This window comes from Kogia breviceps, chromosome 2, assembly GCF_026419965.1.
Source record: "Kogia breviceps isolate mKogBre1 chromosome 2, mKogBre1 haplotype 1, whole genome shotgun sequence".
NCBI classification, from domain to species: domain Eukaryota; kingdom Metazoa; phylum Chordata; class Mammalia; order Artiodactyla; family Physeteridae; genus Kogia; species Kogia breviceps.
Window position 1 is genome coordinate 195,187,977 of NC_081311.1, and position 21,271 is coordinate 195,209,247.

At 46.1% G+C, this 21,271-nt stretch overlaps 1 protein-coding gene across 5 annotated transcripts in view; it reads left to right on the forward strand.

Moving 5' to 3' along the window:
* Positions 1–12,973: 12,973 nt before the first annotated feature.
* The window catches only part of ATG16L1 (autophagy related 16 like 1), a 46,365-nt gene continuing 38,067 nt past the window's right edge, over positions 12,974–21,271 (forward strand). The window contains exons 1-2 of one of the 5 annotated variants that reach the window (XM_059054390.2): positions 12,974–13,341; positions 16,933–17,026. In XM_059054390.2, the coding sequence (XP_058910373.1) occupies positions 13,227–13,341; positions 16,933–17,026 (209 nt within the window). In that variant the 5' untranslated portion in view covers positions 12,974–13,226. The remainder of the gene's footprint in view (positions 13,342–16,932; positions 17,027–21,271) is intronic. The other 4 variants (XM_059054389.2, XM_059054392.2, XM_067027188.1 and 1 more) reach the window with 4 other exon arrangements.

Consider the following 21,271-nt stretch of genomic DNA (forward strand, 5'->3'; position numbering starts at 1 on the left):
CCATTAGAATGGAAGCTCTTTAAGGGCAGAAATACTGTTCTAGCTTTAGCCCCGAGAATGCCGCCTGGCATATGCAAGGCACTTAATCAATGCTTGCTGAGTTAATTATTTAAGTCACAAAGGGACCCAGACCAAAAGAAGAGAGGAGGTCAAGACTCCAAAGAAAAGATGGTCTAAAAGCACAGCAGCCAATCCAGTAGGGTGCATCTTGGGTCTTACAGGAGGGGTACCACCACCTCCATTTTTGGGTCCAAATGAATGCAAAGTGGTCATTAAAATGTGCTCTGTGTGGCTGCTCAAAGCTGTCTGCCCAATACGGTTGCTGTAGTGGAGGACCTACTAGGCTACTACTGGTACTTCTGAAATAACTTTGTCTTATTCTCCCTCAGAAGACCACCCTGATGATAATACCTTAGTTAGCAGAACTTTTCATCCAAAGGTACGGAAATGCTAAGATATGGAAACACTTAGATATGACAATGTTCATAGATACCAAATGACGAATTTTTACAACTTCTTTAGAAGATGCATGCTAATATGCACACTCTCATTAGTTCAATGACAAAGGTCCACCACGTCCTATCTGCCTTATAAAGAAGAGATCTTGGAAAAATCGTGAAAAAAATGTTTTAATCATCTCTTCCTGGCCTTCCCCCCAAAAAATTCACAGGAAATTGTTTATTCCTTGCCTAGACAAAATGGGCAAAAGATTTAGATAGAGATTACCCAAAACAGAATGAATCATGAGTAAACAAATAGATGGGAAAAAGTTCAATTTTACCAAATTAAAAGAACAGTCAAATACAATTGTCATCTATCAAATAGCAAAGGGTTTTTTTTCATTTTTCTTTTTTTTTTCTATTGTACTACCAAAACTGGCAAAGAAATGGTTCTACACATGGATGGAAGTATAAAGTGGTAAAAGCCTATGGAAAGTTATATGGCCAGATGTATTTAAAGACTTTGCTCTCTTCAAAACCTTTGACCTACGAGAGTCAGAACCCTGGTGGAACCCAATCCTACCAAAATAATCAGAAATTCAGGGGGAGAAGAGCCTTTTGAAACCAGCCATAGGGGTTTATAGCAGGACTAAAATGCCAGGAAGAGGAAAGAAGAGAAGTAGACTCCTTGGGTAAGATGCTGATAGATTCCCTCAAAATTTCTCTTTGGTTTAACTTTCTGACAAATTTTCTTTAACAAACCTGTCAGTAAAATGTACTTCTGATAATAAGTGTGTTTTCAGGTCCCTAAGACATTTTATAAATCCCCACATAATTGTGTGATGAAAGGTCATTTACTCTGTCAAAAATATATTGTGTTAACTCAGGCTGAAATGTCACGTATGCATTTTCTACATTTAACTTGACTTTGCCCGTGAGTTGGATAATAGATCTGAACCCAGCATCAAAATATGCAAATCATCCCACCTGGGATGCAAATGTCAAATACGCAGAGACAGACCTCAGAAAACATTGTATGTGTATGTGTGTTCGTGTGTGTGTGTATGTGCAAGGACAACTTTTGTCACACTTACCCTGTGGCCCAACAAATAGACCACTGGTATGTAGTTTCATAATTGTATTTCCTGCTTCCATGTGCTTCTGACTGTTGAATCATGTTTCCAGTAGTTCCAAAACCTTCCCCTGTGCATGGCTCTTATTAACTTGGAGCCATGTTAATAAATTTTATTTTCAAAATTGAGAAATTCAGAATTCAAAACAACAATTTAAAAAATTCTCTGTGGAAGGGGCAGGGGTGCGGTGAATTGGGAGATTGGGATCGACATATATACACTATTGATACTATGTATAAAATAGATAACTAATGAGAGCCTACTGTATAGCTCAGGGAACTCTACTCAGTGCTCTGTGGTGACCTAAATGGGAAGGAAATCCAGAAAAGGGGGGATGTATGTATACGTATAGCTGATCCACTTTGCTGTACGGTAGAAACTAACACAATATTGAAAAGCAACTACACTCCAATTAAAATTAATTTTTAAAAAAGAAAAAAACATGAATCAATAGATAGGATGTGTTTGTTTTGTAGCCTCAGCAAAAAGGAGTCCTACGTCTTATGGATACGATCACAAATTTCAAACGAATAAAGTGAAAATTAATGAGAAAAAAAACAAAAAATTCTCTGGGGACTTCCCTGGTGGCACAGTGGTTAAGAATCTGCCTGCCAATGCAGGGCACACGAGTTCGAGCCCTGGTCCGGGAAGATCCCACATGCCGTGGAGCAACTAAGCCCATGTGCCACAACTACTGAGCCCACGAGCCACAACTACTGAAGCCCGCGCTCCTAGAGCCTGTGCTCCACAACAAGAGAAGCCACTGTGATAAGAAGCCCACACACCACAACGAAGAGTAGCCCCCACTCACCGCAACTAGAGAAAGTCCACACGCGGCAACGAAGACCCAACGCAGCCATAAAAAATTAATAAATAAATAAATTTATTGAAAAAAAAAAATGGAGATCCACGCATCACCCACCTTCTGACAGCCTTAAACACAACGGTTCAGGAGGTAGCCCGAATATCCTCTGCAGAGCACCCCTAGGAGAAACAAGCTTGACCACTATGCCGTCATCATGTTCCCCTCACCACAGAGTCAGCCATGAAGAAAATAGAAGACAACAATGCACCGGTGTTCACTATGGATGTCAAGGCCAACAAGCACCAAATTAAACAGGCTGTGAAGAAGCTCTATGACATCCACAAGGCTAAGGTCGACACCCTGATCAGGCCTCATGGTTAGAAGTAGGTATATGTTTGACTGGCTCCTGACTATGATGCTTTAGGTGTTGCCAACAAAATTGGGATCATCTAAACTGAGTCCAGCTGGTTAATTCTAAATATAAAAAAGTCTTTGCTATTAAAAAAAAAAAAGGCTTCAGCCCATAAAACAAGTGCTCACCCAAAATGGGATTTAAGGGCTTTTTTTTCTTTATCTTTTGGCCACACAGTGCAGCATGTGGAATCTTAGTTCCCCGACCAGGGATCGAACCTGAGACCCCCTACAGTGGAAGCGCGGAGTCTTAACCACTGGACTGCCAGGGAAGTCCCAAGTTTTTGTTTTTTAAATTTTTAGCGGAAAAGCTGCTTAAAAGTTTGTTGGCAGTTCCCAGTTTCTAAAGGCGGAGCCTGTGCAGCAGAGGTGTTCCCAGATTACTCCATGAAAGTATTTACCCAGACTTCATTTACTTTGGAAAAATTAATAGAAATGGGCTATCTAGCTACCTAAAGGTGAAGCAAATTCCCGCCCATCGACCTTGGAGATGCTGTGAAATCACAGCAGATGGGAATGCAGGATTGCTGGGGAGGAGCGGAGAAGATTCCATTCACCCCCACCCCACCACAGCAGACCTGCCTTCATGGCCCTCGTGTGAGAAGTCACCTGGGGTCTGGCAGAGAGGGCAGGCAGGCCCCCCACATTGCAGCATGAGGGGCTGTCACCTCCCCAGTCATGAATCCAGGCCTGAGAAAGGACACAGCAAGGCCGTCTTCCCCCTGCTAGGAGCCCCCTTACTCCAGACCCAGGACCTGCAGCAGCGCTTGGTTCATTCCCTCAGATCCTGGCAAAGGCAGACAAGACCAGGAGGGAATTCCCTGCTTTGAGCCTCTGCCTTAAAATTATGTTTAAGAGGCTTTCCAGCTGTCGAATTCTGAATTTCCATTGTAGTCAAGGATCTCTGATTACAAGGAAGAGAAACGAGCTACAGGTGGAGATGGAGCCATGGGAGCGGCCAGGGAGTGCTGATGACACACAGGCTCAGGCACATGGTGGCGTGCGGAGTGGGGCTCCTCCCTGGCCCTGGTCTTCCCCAGACGTTTCCTCTGCCCACTTTCCTTGCTCCCCTCTCCTTCCTGGTCTCCCTGGCTTTGCCTTGGCTCCACGTAGCTGCTCGAACCCTGAAGTCCAGCTCCCCATGCCTGGACCCCTGGAAGAGGAATCTGGCCCATCATGCGTGTCCACAGCTGCTCCAAAGAGCGATGGGTCAGATAGGTCCAGTCCCGTGGTGGAAACATGGGCACCCAGACCCATGATGTTATTAGAGGGAAAGCAATTAGACTTGGGGGGTCAGGACCCCCAAAATGTCTATAGTAGAGCTGGCAGCCCCTCCTCCCATCCTCTCCTGGTACTTGGGTTTCATCACAGCCTCTGGTTCCCTGACAAGCACATGCCAAGGCAGGATTAGATGTGACAGATTTACTGAGGGAGACGCCTGGGAGGGGAGATGGAGGAATGGGGGTCTCTGGATGAGGCTAGGAGAGCTGTCAGACCATGTGCAGGCCAGACCCTGGGAAGGAGAGAGGGAGGAAGGGAGGTTGGGAAGGAAGGCCCTCAGCCTGCAGTGAGTTCCAGCAAAGTTTCAGCAGGGCTGATAGGGCGTCTGTCTTAATCAGCTCTGGCCTCTTTAACAAGATACCACCGACTGGGGGCTAAATAACAGATATTTATTCTTCACAGTCTGGAGGCCAGGAAGTCCAAGATCTATGTGCCAAAAGATTCTATGTCTGGTGAGAGCCCTCTTCCTGGTTTGCAGACAGCCCAGCAGACAGAGATCATCTCTCAGGTGTCTCCTTATGAGGGCACTAATCCCATTCACGGGGGCTCCACCCTCCTGACTTAATCACCCCCCAAAGGTCCCACCTCCTAATACCATCACACTGGGGGTTAGGGCTTCAATGCATGAATTTTGGGAGGACAAAAGATTTAGTCCATAACAGTGTCCTTGAGGCAAAGTCAGTCAGAGGAGTCTCACATGTTTCTTTAGTGACATTGCCTTAGTTCCCCTGCTGTGCTTGGTCCCTGGTTGAGGCTTCCATCAGAAATGTGGACATGGTTTTATTGCAGCAGTGGATTCAGAGAGCAGCAGCAGGGGCTGTCAGTCAATTTTGATTCCCCAGTTGGAGATCTGAAGGGCATAAGTTCAAGGCCAACACACAGGCCTTTCTTTATTTTAAGAATGCAAAACCTCTCCTTAGCCTGAAGGCCTCATAAAAACAAATAGGCTGGATCTAGTCCACCTGCCATATTTTGCTGACCCCCCCTTGGTTTAAATTACAAGTTAAGGTTTCGGTTGTTTGCAGCTGAAATCCTCCTAACTTCCACAAGTGGGGGAGTACTGCTGACACAAGAATGCTGACTTAAGGCTGCCTGTCATTCTAAATCCCCTAGTAAATTAGTCCATTGACACTCGGACTTACTGCATCTTACTTTAATTCTTGCTTGCATGAGAGAATGAGTGTTTTCCTTTTCCTCCTGTCCACTCCTCACCTCTTGAAGCAGGTAACTTTTAAGGTTACAGTAATGGGTGTGGGGTGGGGGCAGAGCTTCTGTAACAGAAGTCAAGACCTGAGAGGAGAAAAATAATCTTATAGTTTTTTTTTCCTTTTGGCCATGACATTCGGCATGCGGGATCTTAGTTCCCCAACCAGGGATCGAACTGCTGCCCTCTGCAGAAGAAGCACAGAGTTCTAACCACTGGACCACCAGGGAAGTCCCAATAATCTTACGGTTTAATAAGGCACTGGAGAGGCACTAGCAAGGATCAAAGATCTGACTGTTTTTTAGATCCATCCCTACCACCCCCCTTCCTAGCCAGACCAGAGGGTCATTCACTCTTGCCTGCAACACCCCCCCACACACACACACCCCTGACTGACAGGAAATGGGTGGAGCGCAGAGTGGGTGACAAACAAAACCATCACAGGGGTGGAGCTCATATTGGACACCAAAGAGATGGGGCCTTGAGGGAAAAGACGGAAAGAGAGCTAAGAAAACTAGAGGGAGGGAGAGAGAGAGGTAGGGGGATAGGTCGTGGAAGGGAGAGGCAGGGAGGGTGAGGGCTACTCTGCCCCCAAGGTGTGATCACGCGGTGCAGCCCCAAGGTCTAGGGCAAGGCCCAGGCCCACGGGAATCGCAGGGCTATGTTGGAAAGACCAGAGAGGGCACCCCTGACTCTCCACCTCAATGCAGAGTATGTAAGGGCTGGACCGGATCACGTGAACCTGTCGGGAAGGCCAGTTGAACGGTTTCCTAGATGTACTTCATGGCCAGACAATTCTGCCCTGACTGGACTGCCCCACACCTCCAGGAGAGCGAGGGCTGTGCTGGGGTTACCCAGGCAACTGGAATGATTGATCCAGCATACTCTTCGACAAAATTAAGGGTGCTATGCAAGGAACCTTTGGTTGTGCGGAAGCTTAAGAGACTGAGGTCTGGTGCGTGATCTGGCATAGAAAAATGTCCTTATTGGAAAGAGGAGGTTCAGAACCAAAAACTAGAAAGTGTGTGCAGTCACACAGCACACAGAGTGGCCAGCCCTGAGCCCTGTCTCTGCAGGACGCTGCATCCCTGGCTGGCCCCTCCTTATTTGGGGATCAGGCTCCCAAAGGCAAATTGTCTGGGCATCCGGATTTGCAGAGCAAGTTCAACACACTGCTGCTCCAATTGTTGGCCTTTTTAAAGACAGGATGTCAACTTGATGCCTCAACGAGGAACCCCATCTCATGATATGCAATATTTATTTAGTTAGTTATTTAATCAAAATACTATTCCACTGCTGTGTGCTTTCTATGTGGTTCTACTGCATGAGGATGCAGTGGTGGTTCAACACTCTGAAAAGCTATTAATATCCCATGAGTCATCGAAACAGTGCTTTTCAAATTGTGTCGCTTCACTTTCTGTTGAGGGGGAAATGATAATACAGTTCTAATATATGGCAACAGTATTTTCTAATATCCCCAGGCTGACTCTAATCACTTCGAGGTTATTAAAATTTTCTCTGACCAGCAGACACTATTATTTAGAACAGAGCTTCACTGTGAAGCTCTGAGATCATGAGATCTCAGATCCAGAAACTTTTCCCCCAAAATTTGGAAATGGATTGCTGATGAATACAAAACCTCCATGGTGAGAAGAGTGGGTTGTCCTTCCTCCCTTTTGTCAAGATTTTAAAGTGGAAAACCCAGCCTTAGTGACCACCTGTGGGGACACTACCATTCTGTCTGCCCAGCCCTAGTGTTTTCCTGGGCTGGTCTGCTGTCTTAATCAGGACTCTTGGGAACTCCCTGGCGGTCCAGTGGTTAGGACTCTGCCCTTACACTGCAGAGGACACGGGTTCAATCCCTGGTCTGGGGACGAAGATCCCGCAAGCTGCACGGCGTGGCCAAAACAAACAAACCAACAAACAAAAAGTCAGGTTTCTTGGGTGCCAAGAGAAAATAAAAACCCAGAGTAAACCAGCTTTAGTGAAACACAGGAATGTATTAGCTCATGTAACCAGACTGGGAAAGTAGGGCTGGGCTGCTTTCAGGACTGGCGGGAACCAGGGACACCAATGCCCTCAGAATTTTTGGTTTCTCGTCTCCTCTTCTCCCTGTGTGTTTGCTCCATTTTTTTCAGGCTAAACTCTTCATGAGACCTGGGAGGGGTCATGGCTACTAGCATGGCCATGCATGGCCTCACTTCCTAACGAAAGGAGAAAAAGGGCCCCTCTCTCCCAGATCCAGTTTAAAAATTCCTGTGGAGGACAGTGATTGGCAAGGGTTCCTATGCCCGCCCTTGGGACCAGTTTCTTGCATGATGGGCCAAGGAAAAACCATGACTATATAGTCAGGAGGGTGGATGTGTTAAGAAAAGGATGGGGGAGGGGAGAACATTTAAGATCTACTTAATAAATTTCAACTTTCAACAGTCTGAACAGACGTGTTCTACACCTACCTTCTTCTGGGACCTGTCCCTTCCCCTCCATCCAGAGGGAACCACCCTAGGAGACTGACCCTGTCTCTTTGCCACCTAGATTATCGTATACGGGCACCTGCTAGTCCAGTAGCCTCCTCTCCCAGGAATTTTTTTTTAAGTTATTTGGGGTTTGGGGGTTTTTGTTTGTTTGTTTTTTAAAATTTATTTATACTTTATTTATTTTTGGCTGCGTTGGGTCTTCATTGCTGCACACAGTGTTTCTCTAGTTGATGCGAGCAGGGGCCACTCCTTGTTGTGGTGCACGGGCCTCACTGCAGTGGCCTCTCTTGTTGCGGAGCACGGGCTCCAGGCGCGCAGGCTCAGTAGTTGTGGCGCACGGGCTTAGTTGCTCTGCGGCATGCGGGATCCTCCCGGACCGGGGCACAAACCCGTGTCCCCTGCATTGGCAGGCGGACTCCCAACCACTGCGCCACCAGGGAAGTCCCCTCTCCCAGAAATTTATTAGACCTGGGACTTGGATATGCCAGCTTGGTCTGCCGCTGGCTTGTACTGTGGAGATGCTGGAGGAGCTGGACAAAAAGAGCTGGACCACAAGACAAAGGATGTGGCAATTTACAGAGGGAGGCAGAGGCAAAGAGCTGAGCATTCTGACAGGATCTGCATCTGGGTCCCAGTCCAGCCACATCCCTGCTCTCAGCCTGATGCAACACCCCATATCCATATAACCTCCCCTTTCCCTTAAGGAAGCTCGAATTGCACTTCTATTGCTTGCAATCAAAAGCATTCTGATACTCTATCTCATCCTAAAAAACAAAAACAACCCCAAAAAACAGCCAGAACCTTTATACCCTGATACACAGCAGAGGGACATATGGTTATATGGCTGGGTTCTGGCACCAGCCTTCTTCAACTGTATCCGAGTTCTGCCTCTTACGAACTCTGTGACATCAGACAAGCTACTTGACCTCTGCGTGTCAGTTTCCTCATCTGCAAAAGGACATACTGATAGTACCTACGTTGTAGTGTTTTGAGAATTAAATAAGTTAATCCATGTTGAGCAAAGTGCCTGGTGTGCAAAAATCACTCATTTAACATTAGGTATTATTCATAGTAGGAGAGGGCAGTAGTGTCTGGGAGAAATTTTATCATCTCTTTAAAGAGCAAAGAGGCAAACCAAGGGAGATAACTTCCCACAGAGACTCTCTCTCTCTCTCTAGCCATTGTCCCAGCTTGTTAGGTGTGCCATGTTGAATCCTCCAGCCACCATTCTAGACACTTGGCTGTCAATTTATAGAAGGGATAACAAGGACTTTCTCTAAGAAAGTTAAAGTTTACTATAATGCTTGTATTGGGGTACAGGGATAATACCCACGTCAGACAGTCATTTTTAAAATGTGAAATCTAAGTGTCAACATATATATATGGAGTGGGTGATGAGACCTGTGTGGGTTTGACTCCACGTGCACAGTCTTTATAAGGGAAATGTCAGGTGGTATTTATTCATATGTCTGCAAACACAATAACACTAAAGGGAACAAAGAAAAGCCAAGGGGTAAAAATGTCAAGCGCGGGCTTCCCTGGTGGCGCAGTGGTTGGGAGTCCGCCTGCCGATGCAGGGGACACGGGTTCGTGCCCTGGTCCGGGAGGATCCCACGTGCCGCGGAGCGGCTGGGCCATGGCCGCTGCGCCTGCGCGTCCGGAGCCTGTGCTCCGCATCGGGAGAGGCCACAGCAGTGAGAGGCCCGCGTACCGCAAAAAAAAAAAAAAAAGAAAGAAAAAAAAAAAAATTGTCGAGCGCCAGAAACGGTGACGTTTGGAGGGATCATCGGTGTGTCCGAAAATCCACGTCGGTTGGATTCTTGGCTGTCCTTTCATTTACTCCAGCGGTCACTAGGTTTACTAGGTTACAGCAGTTAACACAGGAACATGGTTAGCTTATCTTACTTTCATTTTTAGTGATCTAATTTTGAGAACAGCTGAAAAGGAGTGGAAATAAAGAATAAAGATCGAGCCATATTTTTTTAAAACAGGAAATTATATTTTTTAAAAAGAATAAAAGCAAGAGAAAAAAAATAACAGAAGAGAATTAAAACCCCTGGGCGCTGGCTGGATCTTTTTTACTTTATAATTCCTTAACATTCATAAATAATCACATTCAGATCTCCCTTCCTGAAGAGTGAGCTCCTTGAGGTCAGGATCCAAGTCTGGCCATCTCTGTCTCCAGGCAGTGCTCACCCTGTGCTTGACCTGCACCAGGACCCGGCTGTTTGACCACCTGCTGATTGAAAGATAAAGGAAAGCAGGGGGACCAAAAGGGAAAGGACAGGAGTAAATAGGACAATTCTTGGAAGTTTGCACTTGAGTTCCTCAGAACTGGAGCACCACTTCACATTTATCTTACATCCATTACAGGCAGTCAGAATCCATTTCATAGATATTGCTATCCAGCAAAGCATGCTGCATCCTTTAGACACTCAGTATTTACCAGAACGAATAAAAACGCTTCTTTTAAGATCCATAATTTGTCTCCAGAATATTCAGACAAGCTCATTTCCTCCTCCTTCCTATTTCTCATTACTCATCCTCCCCCAGCCATCCCCTCAGGGTCCCGGGAACACCCCTGAGGCTTCTGAACCACTGACTTTGTTGACTTTGCTCTTCGCAGGGATGCCCTCGCTATTGGCTAATTTAGGAATTGATTTCAAATCATTTCAAGTTATTCTTTGTTTTACGTATTCTAGTTTCGCCAAACTACAATGTCAGCAGAAACAGAAACTGCACAATGGAGTGGGGTAGTTAAGTCACAGACGCTACAGTCAAACTGCCTGTGTTTGAAGCCAGGTCTCGCCAATAAATAGCCAGGTGTGCTCAGGCCAGTGACTTACCCCTGCGGGCCTCAGATTCCTCATTTGTAAGTGAGGATAAAGATGCTAAGAGTAGCTAATAACCACCTTACTGAGTAGGGTTGTTGTGAGGATTAAGAGAGTGATGACACGTGAAATATTCAGAAGAGTTCATGGCCCATAATGTTGTTAGAAGCGTTCCCGCTTATTAGTTAATCTCCCACAGAACCTAGCACTCTGCCGAAGAAATGGTTTTATCAATAAATCTATGTTCATTTCCATAACTTTTTCTTGCATATATAGTACATATATAATGGATAACAATTAGAAAATGCATATAAGATATAGGAAATACATACAACAAAAGAACACCAGCAATGCTACTTCCCAGAGAAAATATTCTCATATATTCCATTCATTAATTAAACAACATTTACTGAGCACCTAATATATGAAAGACTTCACGCCCTTGATGGAGGTAAAATGATGAACAAAGACAGAAACGGTTCTTGCCGTGGAGGTTACAGTCTGTGGCGGGGAGACACGCCTTAAGCAAGAAATGATAAAAAACATGCGAAGCTGCAACTGTGATACACGCTAGAACGGAGAGGTAGGTCCACGTGTCATTGGGTGATCTGACCTAGTTGTGAAGGTCTGTTACTTGAAGGTTGTGAGGAAGTGACTACTGAGCTGAGAATTAACTCATAGGAATTAACTCAGAAAGGTCAGAAGGGAAGGTTTGCCCAACAGAAGTACAGTGAATCCAAAGGCCCTGCACTGGGAGGGAACTTGGAGAGCAGAAGAGAGGAGGAGGGCCCACGGAGGCTGCAGAGCTCACTGGACAAAGCTGGCTGGGTAGGGAGAGGGCAGACCTACAGAACTTAGAATTCTTAGTTTAGAAATTATATTCTCTATTCATTCAACAAACTTTGCCTATGAGGATCCAGGGACATACTAATTTTACATCAATTAGATTTATATCATATACTCCTTTTATTATGAACTTTTTTGAACAATAAATATACAGTAATTTAACTCTCATTGGTGGAAATCAATAGTTTTTTCCCAGCTCTCCATTATTACTAACAATGCTGTGACAGTTTTCTCTGGGCATTTGTCCAAATATTTGTTGACATACATTCCTGTAAGGGGAATTGCTGGTTCTTCAAATTTGTTAACATGTTTTCATCATTATCTTGTCTGGGAAATCAGCATAGTCAACTGTCAAGATTTGATTCTAGGTTCTTTTGCGGTTGGTACCACTGTTACATTTAGAGGCATTCTTCGTGACTTTCAGAACCTGCTTCTTCATTTGCTTCAGTGTGTGAGGAAGTCCCTTCTACTTCCGATCCCCATGGGTCTTTCCCACAAATTCAGATCACTCAGTACTGGCTGCTGAAAATATCTTTACAGCTCTAGAATCCTAACTGTCCTACTCCTGGACTCCACAGGAGAGGAAAGGTCGTCTTCTCTGTCTGTGAAGGATCTTCCTCTGGACTTGAGACACATTGAAAGAGAAGGCAGATTCTGGCATTCTTTTCCTCTCTTCTGCCTCCTATTTTGTCCGGCTCCATTTTCATGCAATAAATTTACTAACTTGTTAAATGCAGATGGAACTCAGATGATTCTACTACAGAACAAGGTTTCCCATTCTACTGAGTTGATAGATGTCATCTTCTCCCGAGTCTGTCTTTCATCTTCCACTTTCATCTACTGGCAAACTGTCCTTTTTCTCTTTCAAAATGCTGTTTGTATCCTAACCCTTAAATGACCTTCTAAGGACCCATCTACCTTTAGGTCGTAGATAATTTCTAGGCTTCTAATGATTTACATAGGTAATCTATTCGCATTTTCTTTAGCGGTTCTTTGCATTCCATTTCTTTATTGCAAAAAAACCTTTTCCCAAGGTCAATGGGTTGCTCTTACTTAAAGCAACCAATCTTTGGTTAGGACTTTGAAGGATACCAAGTGTTTAGGTAAGGTTAGGCTTACTATGTACAGGCACAGTGTGAATTGCATTATATAGGTTATTACTTTTAATCCTCACGACAATCCTGTGGGATAGGTTATCATTCCTTCCCGGTTTAGGGATCTACCCCATTTTACAGATTAGGAAACTGAGGCTTAGGGATGCTGTCCCTCATCTATAGTCACACAGCTACCATGTGCGGAGTTTACTTCTGCTTGTAAACTGACATGAAGAAAAGGGAGGCAGGCTAAGAAAGAAAATATAAAACGGGGAAAAGCAAGCAAAGGAAAACAGCAGGCGGGCGGAAGCCTTCCTTTTAAAAGCCTTTTCCTTCCTCCGCCTCCGACCCCGCAAGGCCGAGCCTCCAACGTGGCCCGCACGCCTCCTAGCGGCCGCATCTCTCCTGCCGGCACTTCCGGCCTCGGGATGCTGTCATCAGCCAGCGCCCTGAGTCGGCGCCGGATACGTGCGTGCGTGTGGCGTAAGACGTCGAATGAGGAGGCGGGCTTTCTGGCTCTGTCCAAAGCCATTTCTGTCAGGAGCCGGAAGTCCGTCCTGGATTGCGTCGGGGGAGGCCTGTTCGTGGACCTGAACCGTGGGGCTGCTGGTCCTGCCGCGCCCGCTGGTTGCCTCATGGTGCGGGCCGCGGCCGCCAGCCCCCGTGCGGATCGGCGGCGCTGAGGCGCCGGGGCAGCGCGCGACATGTCGTCGGGCCTCCGCGCCGCCGTCTTCCCCCGCTGGAAGCGCCACATCTCGGAGGAGTTGAGGCGCCGGGACCGGCTGCAGAGGCAGGCGTTCGAAGAGATCATCCTGCAGTGTGAGCGGCTGGCGGGCCCCAGGAGCGGGCGGGCGGGCCCAGCCGAGGCATGCGGGGCGCCAGCGGGAACCCGAGGCCGAGCCCCCCGCGCCGCCCGCGCGCCTTGAGGCCGCCCAGGGTACCCAGCGCCTTGGACCCCCCCCCCCCAAACGCCTTTTTAGATCTTTTCCTCTTTCACTTTATTCTTGGGTGTGACTGTGGTGGGTTTTCCTCCTCAACTGGGTTTTCTTCACGGGCAGGCACCGTTCACGTCTGTGTTTGTAAATCCCAGCAGCTCACACAATGCTCGTGTTACTTAAATAGGCCGGTTCCAGAAACATCCTGTTTTGGGCATCGTGTTCCTGAAACGGGCACTGACTTTAAGCAGTAACTCGCTCCGTTACCGTAGTCTTCAGAGTGTAGTGAAATGTTTGCCTTTCATTCCTGAAGATCTGTTGTTCTTCCTCCGCCTTGGTGTTCTTTGACTATTACATATTACACATCTCGAGTCTTAACGTACTTTTTAGTTGGGACATCACAATCTTTTACTGTTGTTGAAAACTTCAATGTGAGAGAGGTGGCCCGCACCCACCCCCGCTGCTGCAATTAGAATACAAAAATGTTTGTGTCTTTAGATGCCTTCTAAAGAGCATTTCTTTGCCCCCCGCCCCATTTTACCATAACTGACGACACATTTGGGGGAAGAAACGGGCACTCTTCGGACCTCTGGTTCCGTCTCCCCCTTGAAGTAAGCCTGCAAGTCTCAAATGCAGTTCAGTGATGATGATGCAGTTCAGTGTAATAGTAGGTGCCCTTTATTGAATTCTGATTGTGCTAAATTTATGGTTCCTGAACTTACCTGCACATTAGAATCAGGTGGGGATCTTTTAAAAATTATAAAGCCCAGGCCACATTCCAGACCAACGAAACCCCAGTAATAGAGGTGGGACACAGGTGTCAGTATTTCTTGATGATCCCCAAGTAATTCTAAGGTAGAGACAAGCTTGAGTGCTGTCGTAAATATTTGGCATGTGTCGTTTCACTTTATCTTTCCGAAAGTTCTATGAAGCAGGTCCTGTTGCCCTTTTTACAAATGAGGAGATTGAGACTGGGAGAGATTAGGTCATTTCTCTGGGGGAGGTACAGCAGATTAATGATAGGGCCTGGATTTGGACACAGGCTTGATGGCTCCTGCCTTTTTTGCACTTTTGCCTTTCTCATTGGGTCCCCCAAGAAACGGCCTTCCTTGCTTTCGCTGAGCCCATCCTCTTAACTAAAATGGGGAGAAAAGGGAGATGATTAATGTGCCACTCCTGTGCTCATTCCTTACACTCTAAAGAAGCTGGGAGCCCGGTGCTCTTTTAGAAAGCAAGAAGCACAGGAAACTCCTTGCTGAAACGACTCCTCATGGGTTACATAAATTCACGTCATCGGGTATTTCATCATATGCTTATTCTTTAAAAGCTAATACACACTGAAAGTCAAATTGGGTTGGAGGTCTGACTACACTCCCCTTATAGCCTCACTTACCTGAGTCTGGCTTGCTGCATCTATAAAATAGGGCTGAAGCTCGCCTTGCCTGCTTCATAAACACAGTGCCGTGCATATAAGTGCTTTGAAAGCCATTTACGTAACTGTCTATAAATGGAAGGTGCTTGTAATCACATTGACACAATTGAATGTTTTTCTGCACTTTGAAAATGGACATCTTGAAGGGGTGGAGGATGTTGGAGGAAAGTCAGAAAGACAGGTCAGTCCCGAAGAGGGAACACGTCTTAAAACAGCTATAGTGAGTAATGCATGCCCGGGAGCTAGGAGAGGAGGCTGAGAGGAGGGGCAAGAGGGCAAGACAACCTTGGCCTGTTAAAATCTGCAGTTGAGGCAGAGGATTGACATTTGGGAGATCACTTCTAGTTTGACTGTGGAACAGCCTCACTCTTCATTCCTTGCTTCCCAAAGCAGTCATCCAGAGTTTCCTGTTCAGTCCTGCCTCTGAGCCTGAAGAGAAAGATGAAAAGAGGCTGTGGGGACAGCAGGTGGCCTTTGAGTGAGAGGAACTTTTAAGAAGGATCCCTCTTGGATACCTCATGTCTTTGATATCACAGGGCACCTAGCTGTAACATTTTGCAGATCGTATTAGAGCCCTTTGACACTGGTGAACATTCAAGGTTGGAATCACTTTGCTGTTTTCTTGAGCTAATTCATTAAGTTAATATTGATGAAGTTAGTGTTTCTGTTTCTGCCCAGGATTTCCGTTTTTAGATACCAAGAAGTAGGACTCAACTCTTTAAGAGGAAAGATAAGCTACTCTAACAGGAATAGTCACCAGCATAAACCCTCCCCAGCTTTCGCTGTGAAGCAATGCTAATTCCAGATGTTTGGGATCTGTGAAAGCCCCCATCAGGTGTGGGTTTTCTGTAAGTTTCCCGTGGTCACTTTCTTGTTCTGCTTTGTGCACCCTCTTCCACTTCTGATCTCACCGGCCCCCAGCGTGCATGCCATTTCTTACCCTGACTTTTCTTCTGAATTTCTGCACTGTGTTCCCTGTCACATTTATTAAATTCCAAGGACTCATTTTCTTCCTTGAGCTCTCTGCTCCTCTGTTCTCTGGCATGTTAGGATCTTGCACCCAGTTGGACGAGCAGGGAACCTCAGAATAATCTTTGACTTCTTACTAATTGATATCTTTTCACGTCACTGCCTGCTTTTAAAATCTGTTGTTTCGCTATTGCCAGTAAGAAGAGGTCTGAATTTCTCATCCTGCCCTCTCATGTGTTGGTGCAAACTTTTATTTCTAGCCACTTACTGAACAGCTCTCTAGACCTTCTGCTTGGATTGTCTGTCGTCGTCACCTGTGAAACCATCTGAGAAAATGAGTAAAAGTTCACTCTTCCTCTTTATACTTGACCTCCACCCCACCCCACCCCCGCCCCCATTACACTTTTTTAGTCCTTGAGGTCAGGGACTCTGGTTTGTATTTGTATCCCTAGTGCCCTGATCTTAGATTAAATATTCCAGGGACTCCCTGGCAGTCCAGTGGTTAAGACTTGCTCTTCCAGTGCAGGGGGTGTGGATTCGATCCCTGGTCAGGGAGCTAAGATCCCACGTGCCTCACAGCCAAAAAACCAAAACATAAAGCAGAAGCAATATTGTAACAAATTCAATAAAGACTTTTTAAAAATGATCCACATTTTAAAAATCTTTTTAAAAAAAATTCCAAATATAATAAGGTAAAGCTTTCCTCTGTTACTTAGAGGTGCATAGCACTTCACTTTTCCATTGTGTTGTGGTATGTTTGTTGCCTCTTTCCCAGGTAGAAACAGGTAGCTGTGGGAGTAGAAAGCATGGGCACGGGGGCATTTTGGAGTGATTTTTCATAGGCTCCTTTGTCTGGGCTGCCTGTGCTTGAGCCAGGAAGCGTCTAAGGAGTGCATGTGCCTGGAGTTTGGACGATTGCTGTAATCAGTGGTAAAGTACAGTGCCTAGTACTTTGATACCTCATAAAAGTGAAACGTGCCCAGTCATCTTCTGGTTATTTCTTTGGTCCAAATCTTGATGTTAAGTAGCAATAAAGCATACCTGGGTTGTAATAACTTTTTTTTTCTTTGCTAGATAACAAGTTGCTGGAAAAGTCAGATCTTCATTCAGTGCTGGCCCATAAGCTACAAGCTGAAAAGCATGATATACCAAACAGGCATGAGATAAGGTATTCTGAAACTATCCTGTATTATTTATGTCTCCTTTTTAATTGAAATTTGTCTCAGTTCAGTTGTCACTTCCCTGATTTTGAAGCAAACCAAGTACTATGTTTGTGCTCCACTTTTTGTCAGTTCCTTTCAAATAAAAACTTCTGAAGCCAAATAACTAGCTATTTAACTTTTTTTTTTGAAGGTATGTTTCTACCCACCTAGAAGGCTCATTGTGAGTACGATGTGAGCTTGAGAAATTGCTTAAGGCGAGTAACCAGGCCAGTTCCTCCTGTAGCCTGCCAGGGTTCACTTTTTCTAAATAATCAGACAAGTAAGCATTCTTAAGCAGATTTACATAGATCTTGTCAGTACAGGATTGACTGGCCTGTAAAGATAAGCGCTACAGATCTATGTGATCCTTTTTAGTTCAGTGTTGTTTCCATGAATCTTAGTGTGCGGTCAAACCAGTGAGTTGCAGAAAGCTTTTTTTTTTTTTTTTAAGAAAGATTAGGCAGAAATCTGCATTTTATAGGAAGGGTAAGTATTGCTTCACTAAATATGTGAGTATGTGTTTATGGTGGGGAGTTCAGTATCTTTACTTGGGTCATTCATGTAAACTATCTCTTTTTGAGGGTCATGGTCCAAAAACACCTTAAAGCCATACTTCGTCAGAGCGGCTTAAATGGAATCATTCTAGAGGCTTACCGTCCTCCTTTTCCATTTGTTCATGACGTTTGCATGTTAAATTTTGTGGTTTGTATGGGAACAGTACCCATTGCTGCTCTAAAATCTACGAGCTTTTTTGCATATCAGCTAACATTTAGCAATTGTAAAAACACAGTTGATGGTTATTTAGGATTTTAGGGAAAAAACAAATGCTGGGTGTAGCTTATTTCATTTACTCCTATAGCCATATCTGCTAACTACTTGCCATCCGTGTTTCCTCATCTGGTGAGATGGTCTCCAGGCAGACCGGAGTAGAAAGGAACAGATGGCCCGGCCTAGGTTCCATTTTTGCTTAAGAACAATTCAGGAGATTGTGCCTAGCTGTGGTCCTGGGAGGCCTTCTGCAGGATTTAAAATGTTAGCTGCTGTGTTCTGGTCTTTAGGTGTAGAGAATCCATTTCACCCTTTTTCATCTAAATTCAGTCAACTGAAAACTTGAAACATTTTATTTCTCTCTGGTTAGCCTCTTGGTGACTATATTCCTGCATCCTTTATCTGTCAGCGAAATTCATTTGCTTGGAAAGGTACAGTAAATAAATATACAACATTCTTTTAACTGAGTGTCACTGGGGTGGTAATTTAACTGGAAGTCCGTCCTTCCTGCAAACTTGTGTTCACAGTCAGGCCTCTTCCTGACTGCCTCGTTTCTATTAATGGTATCCTTGTTTTCCACAAGTCAGCTATGATTCCTCTTTCCCTTGGTGTCCTGCCCCTTCCCCTTTGCAGTCACCCGGGCCTGTTGAGTCTTTGCCCACAGTGTCCTGTGCATCTGTCCCTTGGTTTGCATTTGTGTGCCACCAGCTGCGTTGCTTATCTATGCTTCCATTTCTAGGCTATGGCAGGGGGCTCACTCACTGAGTCATTTTGTGACTACCGTGTGGGCCAGGCGTTGGGATACAGAGATGAATAAGCCAAGAGTCCTTGTTCGCAAGGACCTGAGCCTCGTGGGGGAGAGGAGCTCAGTGAGTTGTGTGCTAGTAGGGTACAGTTATTCACAGAAGATGGGGATCTAATTAGCTGCTTTCTCTCTCTTCTGGGCTCTCAAGTCCTGCCCGTCCCATTCTAATTAATCTTAAAACACACTGTGCTTAAAAAGCTTTATCTCATCATTTATCTGATTCCTCTCTTAAGTGTTTTAATCCCTTTGCTTACTGAATAAATCAAAGTGAAACTCATCCTGGGAAATAGTTGATTCCAACAGTTTTCTAAGTATGCTTGCTAGACCGCAGCCTCAGAGATGTGTTAGAAATGCAGAATGTTGGGCCTCACCCCAGAGCTCCTGTTTCAGAAACTCTAGGGGTGGCGCCCAGTAGTCTTGTTTTAAGAACGCTTTAGGTGATTCTGATGACCTCTAACATATAAGAACCACTGCTTTAGTGGCTACTCAGTCCTTGTGAACTATCCGAGACACCCGGGAGCATGTTAGAAATGCAGATTATTGACCCTTTTCTTCATCGACCTGATGAATCGTTCTGGGATGGGGCCCAAGAATCTGTTAAAACCTACTCTCTAGGTGATTCTTTTTTTTTCTGCCTAGTGAAGCACTGTTATTGGGCTTTTGTAAGAAGTTTGACTTTTCTTGTGAATAAAATTGGAAGTGGTAAAAGGCTTGAGCAGAGGAATGGGTGCCCTGTACCCTTGCCTTTTCTCAGGATCCTCTTCAGCCCCTTGGAGGAACAGATGAGTTTTTTTGTTTTATTTCTTGGTACGCGGGCCTCTCACTGTTGTGGCCTCTCCCGTTGCGGAGCACAGGCTCCGGACGCGCAGGCTCAGCGGCCACGGCTCACGGGCCCAGCTGCTCCGCGGCACGTGGGATCCTCCCGGGCCGGGGCACGAACCCGCGTCCCCCGCATCGGCAGGCGGACTCCCAGCCACTGCGCCACCAGGGAAGCCCCAGACTAGTTTTATGTTTTGCATATTTCACATTGCTTTGCGTTAGAATAAGGGGATTTGATAAAAATTATTTCTTTTCCTTCTAATCCACATATGCAGTCAGTCACCCAGGCCTGTTGCTTCTTCTGCCTAATTTACGGTGGTTTCCTATAAGGTATGCGCCGCTTTCTAGTCTCTTGGCTTCTAGTTCATGGGCCCAGATTGGGGAAGCACTCGGTTGCCTCAAAGAATGCAACGTTAGTGTATCTTAGAACATGTAAGGAAAACGCTTGTAGGGACGGAGGGTAGACGTAGGAGGGAGCGTCATTCTGCCGCCTTTTCCCTCTTCATTTCTTATCGGCCACTGGGAAGAGATGTCCTGCCCCCGCTTCAGGTGGTGGCATTCTAGTGTGCCAGCCACCTTCCTTTTCTCCATCTGTGTGCTTTCTCTTGGCAGTGGTTTCAGCTACTCACTGTGGTCTGATAATTTACACCTGTAGCTCCAGCCAAGACCCCTCTCCTGAATTACAAATCCACAGTTCTGTTCACCTGCTGTTATTTCTGAGGTAGTATGCAAACACCTGCAAAGTTTTGCAAATTCCATTGACTCTCAAGGTGACCTGAGCTCCGTCCATGGCTTTAGATACATCTGTTTGCTGACAGCTTCTATATGTCAGCCTCCAGCTTGGACCTCTTTACTTGAAGTACAGACTCTTAACAATATGCAGTTTCCACTTGACGTGCCCACTTGGATGTCCACAGTGAAATCACTCTTCAGGCCTCCCCCATCCTCTTGCCCCAGTCCTTCTGCCTCAGTAGGTGACACCTACCTTTGATCAGCCACTCAGGCCAAAAGCCTTGGAGTCATCCTCGACTCCTGTCTTTCTCTCATTCCCCACAACCAATTCAAAGGCAAGTCCTGCAGTCTCTCCAGGGTGGATCTAGCTAGGATCTGACCACGTCTCACTGCCTCCGCTGCCGTCACCTTGTTCTGATCTGCACTTGCTGAGTCTGGAGTGTGTAATAGCTTGCTAACTGGTCTCTCTGTTTCGGCCCTTAACCCCTGCAGTGTGCTCTCCACCCAGCAACTGTAGCAATCCTTTCAAAATGTAAGTCATTCCTCAAAACACTCGGTGGCTTCCAGTCATGCATAGGAAAAGCCACAGTCCTCGGGGGCCTGCGAGGCTCTGCGTGGCCTCCCCGATCCTCCCTGCACCCCCTGCCCCGGGCACTGCGGTCACAGTTGCCTCCAGCTCTTGCTGTTCCCTCCACTCACAGGGCCCCGCCCCCGGGCCCACATGGCTTGTTCCTCACTCTTTCCAGTCTTCAGTCCAGCGTCACCTCTCGGGACGCCTTTGATTACCCCACGTGGAACAGGAGCCCTGTTGCTCTGTTCCCTTCTTTACACTGCTTAGTTTTTCTTCACAGCACATCTGACCACCTGACTCCATCCATCTACTTATTTGTTGTCTGTCTACTCTTAGCCGATTGTAGAGCTTCCTGTTCCCTGCCTTCTCCCCGCTAGGCACCAAAACAGTGCCTAGCACAGAGCCGGCACTCAGATGCTTGTCGGGTGAGTGGACCTCGTCTCCTCCCCGTTTACCTGAACTTTATTCCGGAACCCATCCTTTATTCCTGACGCAGCTGGTATGGGTTGTGGTTGG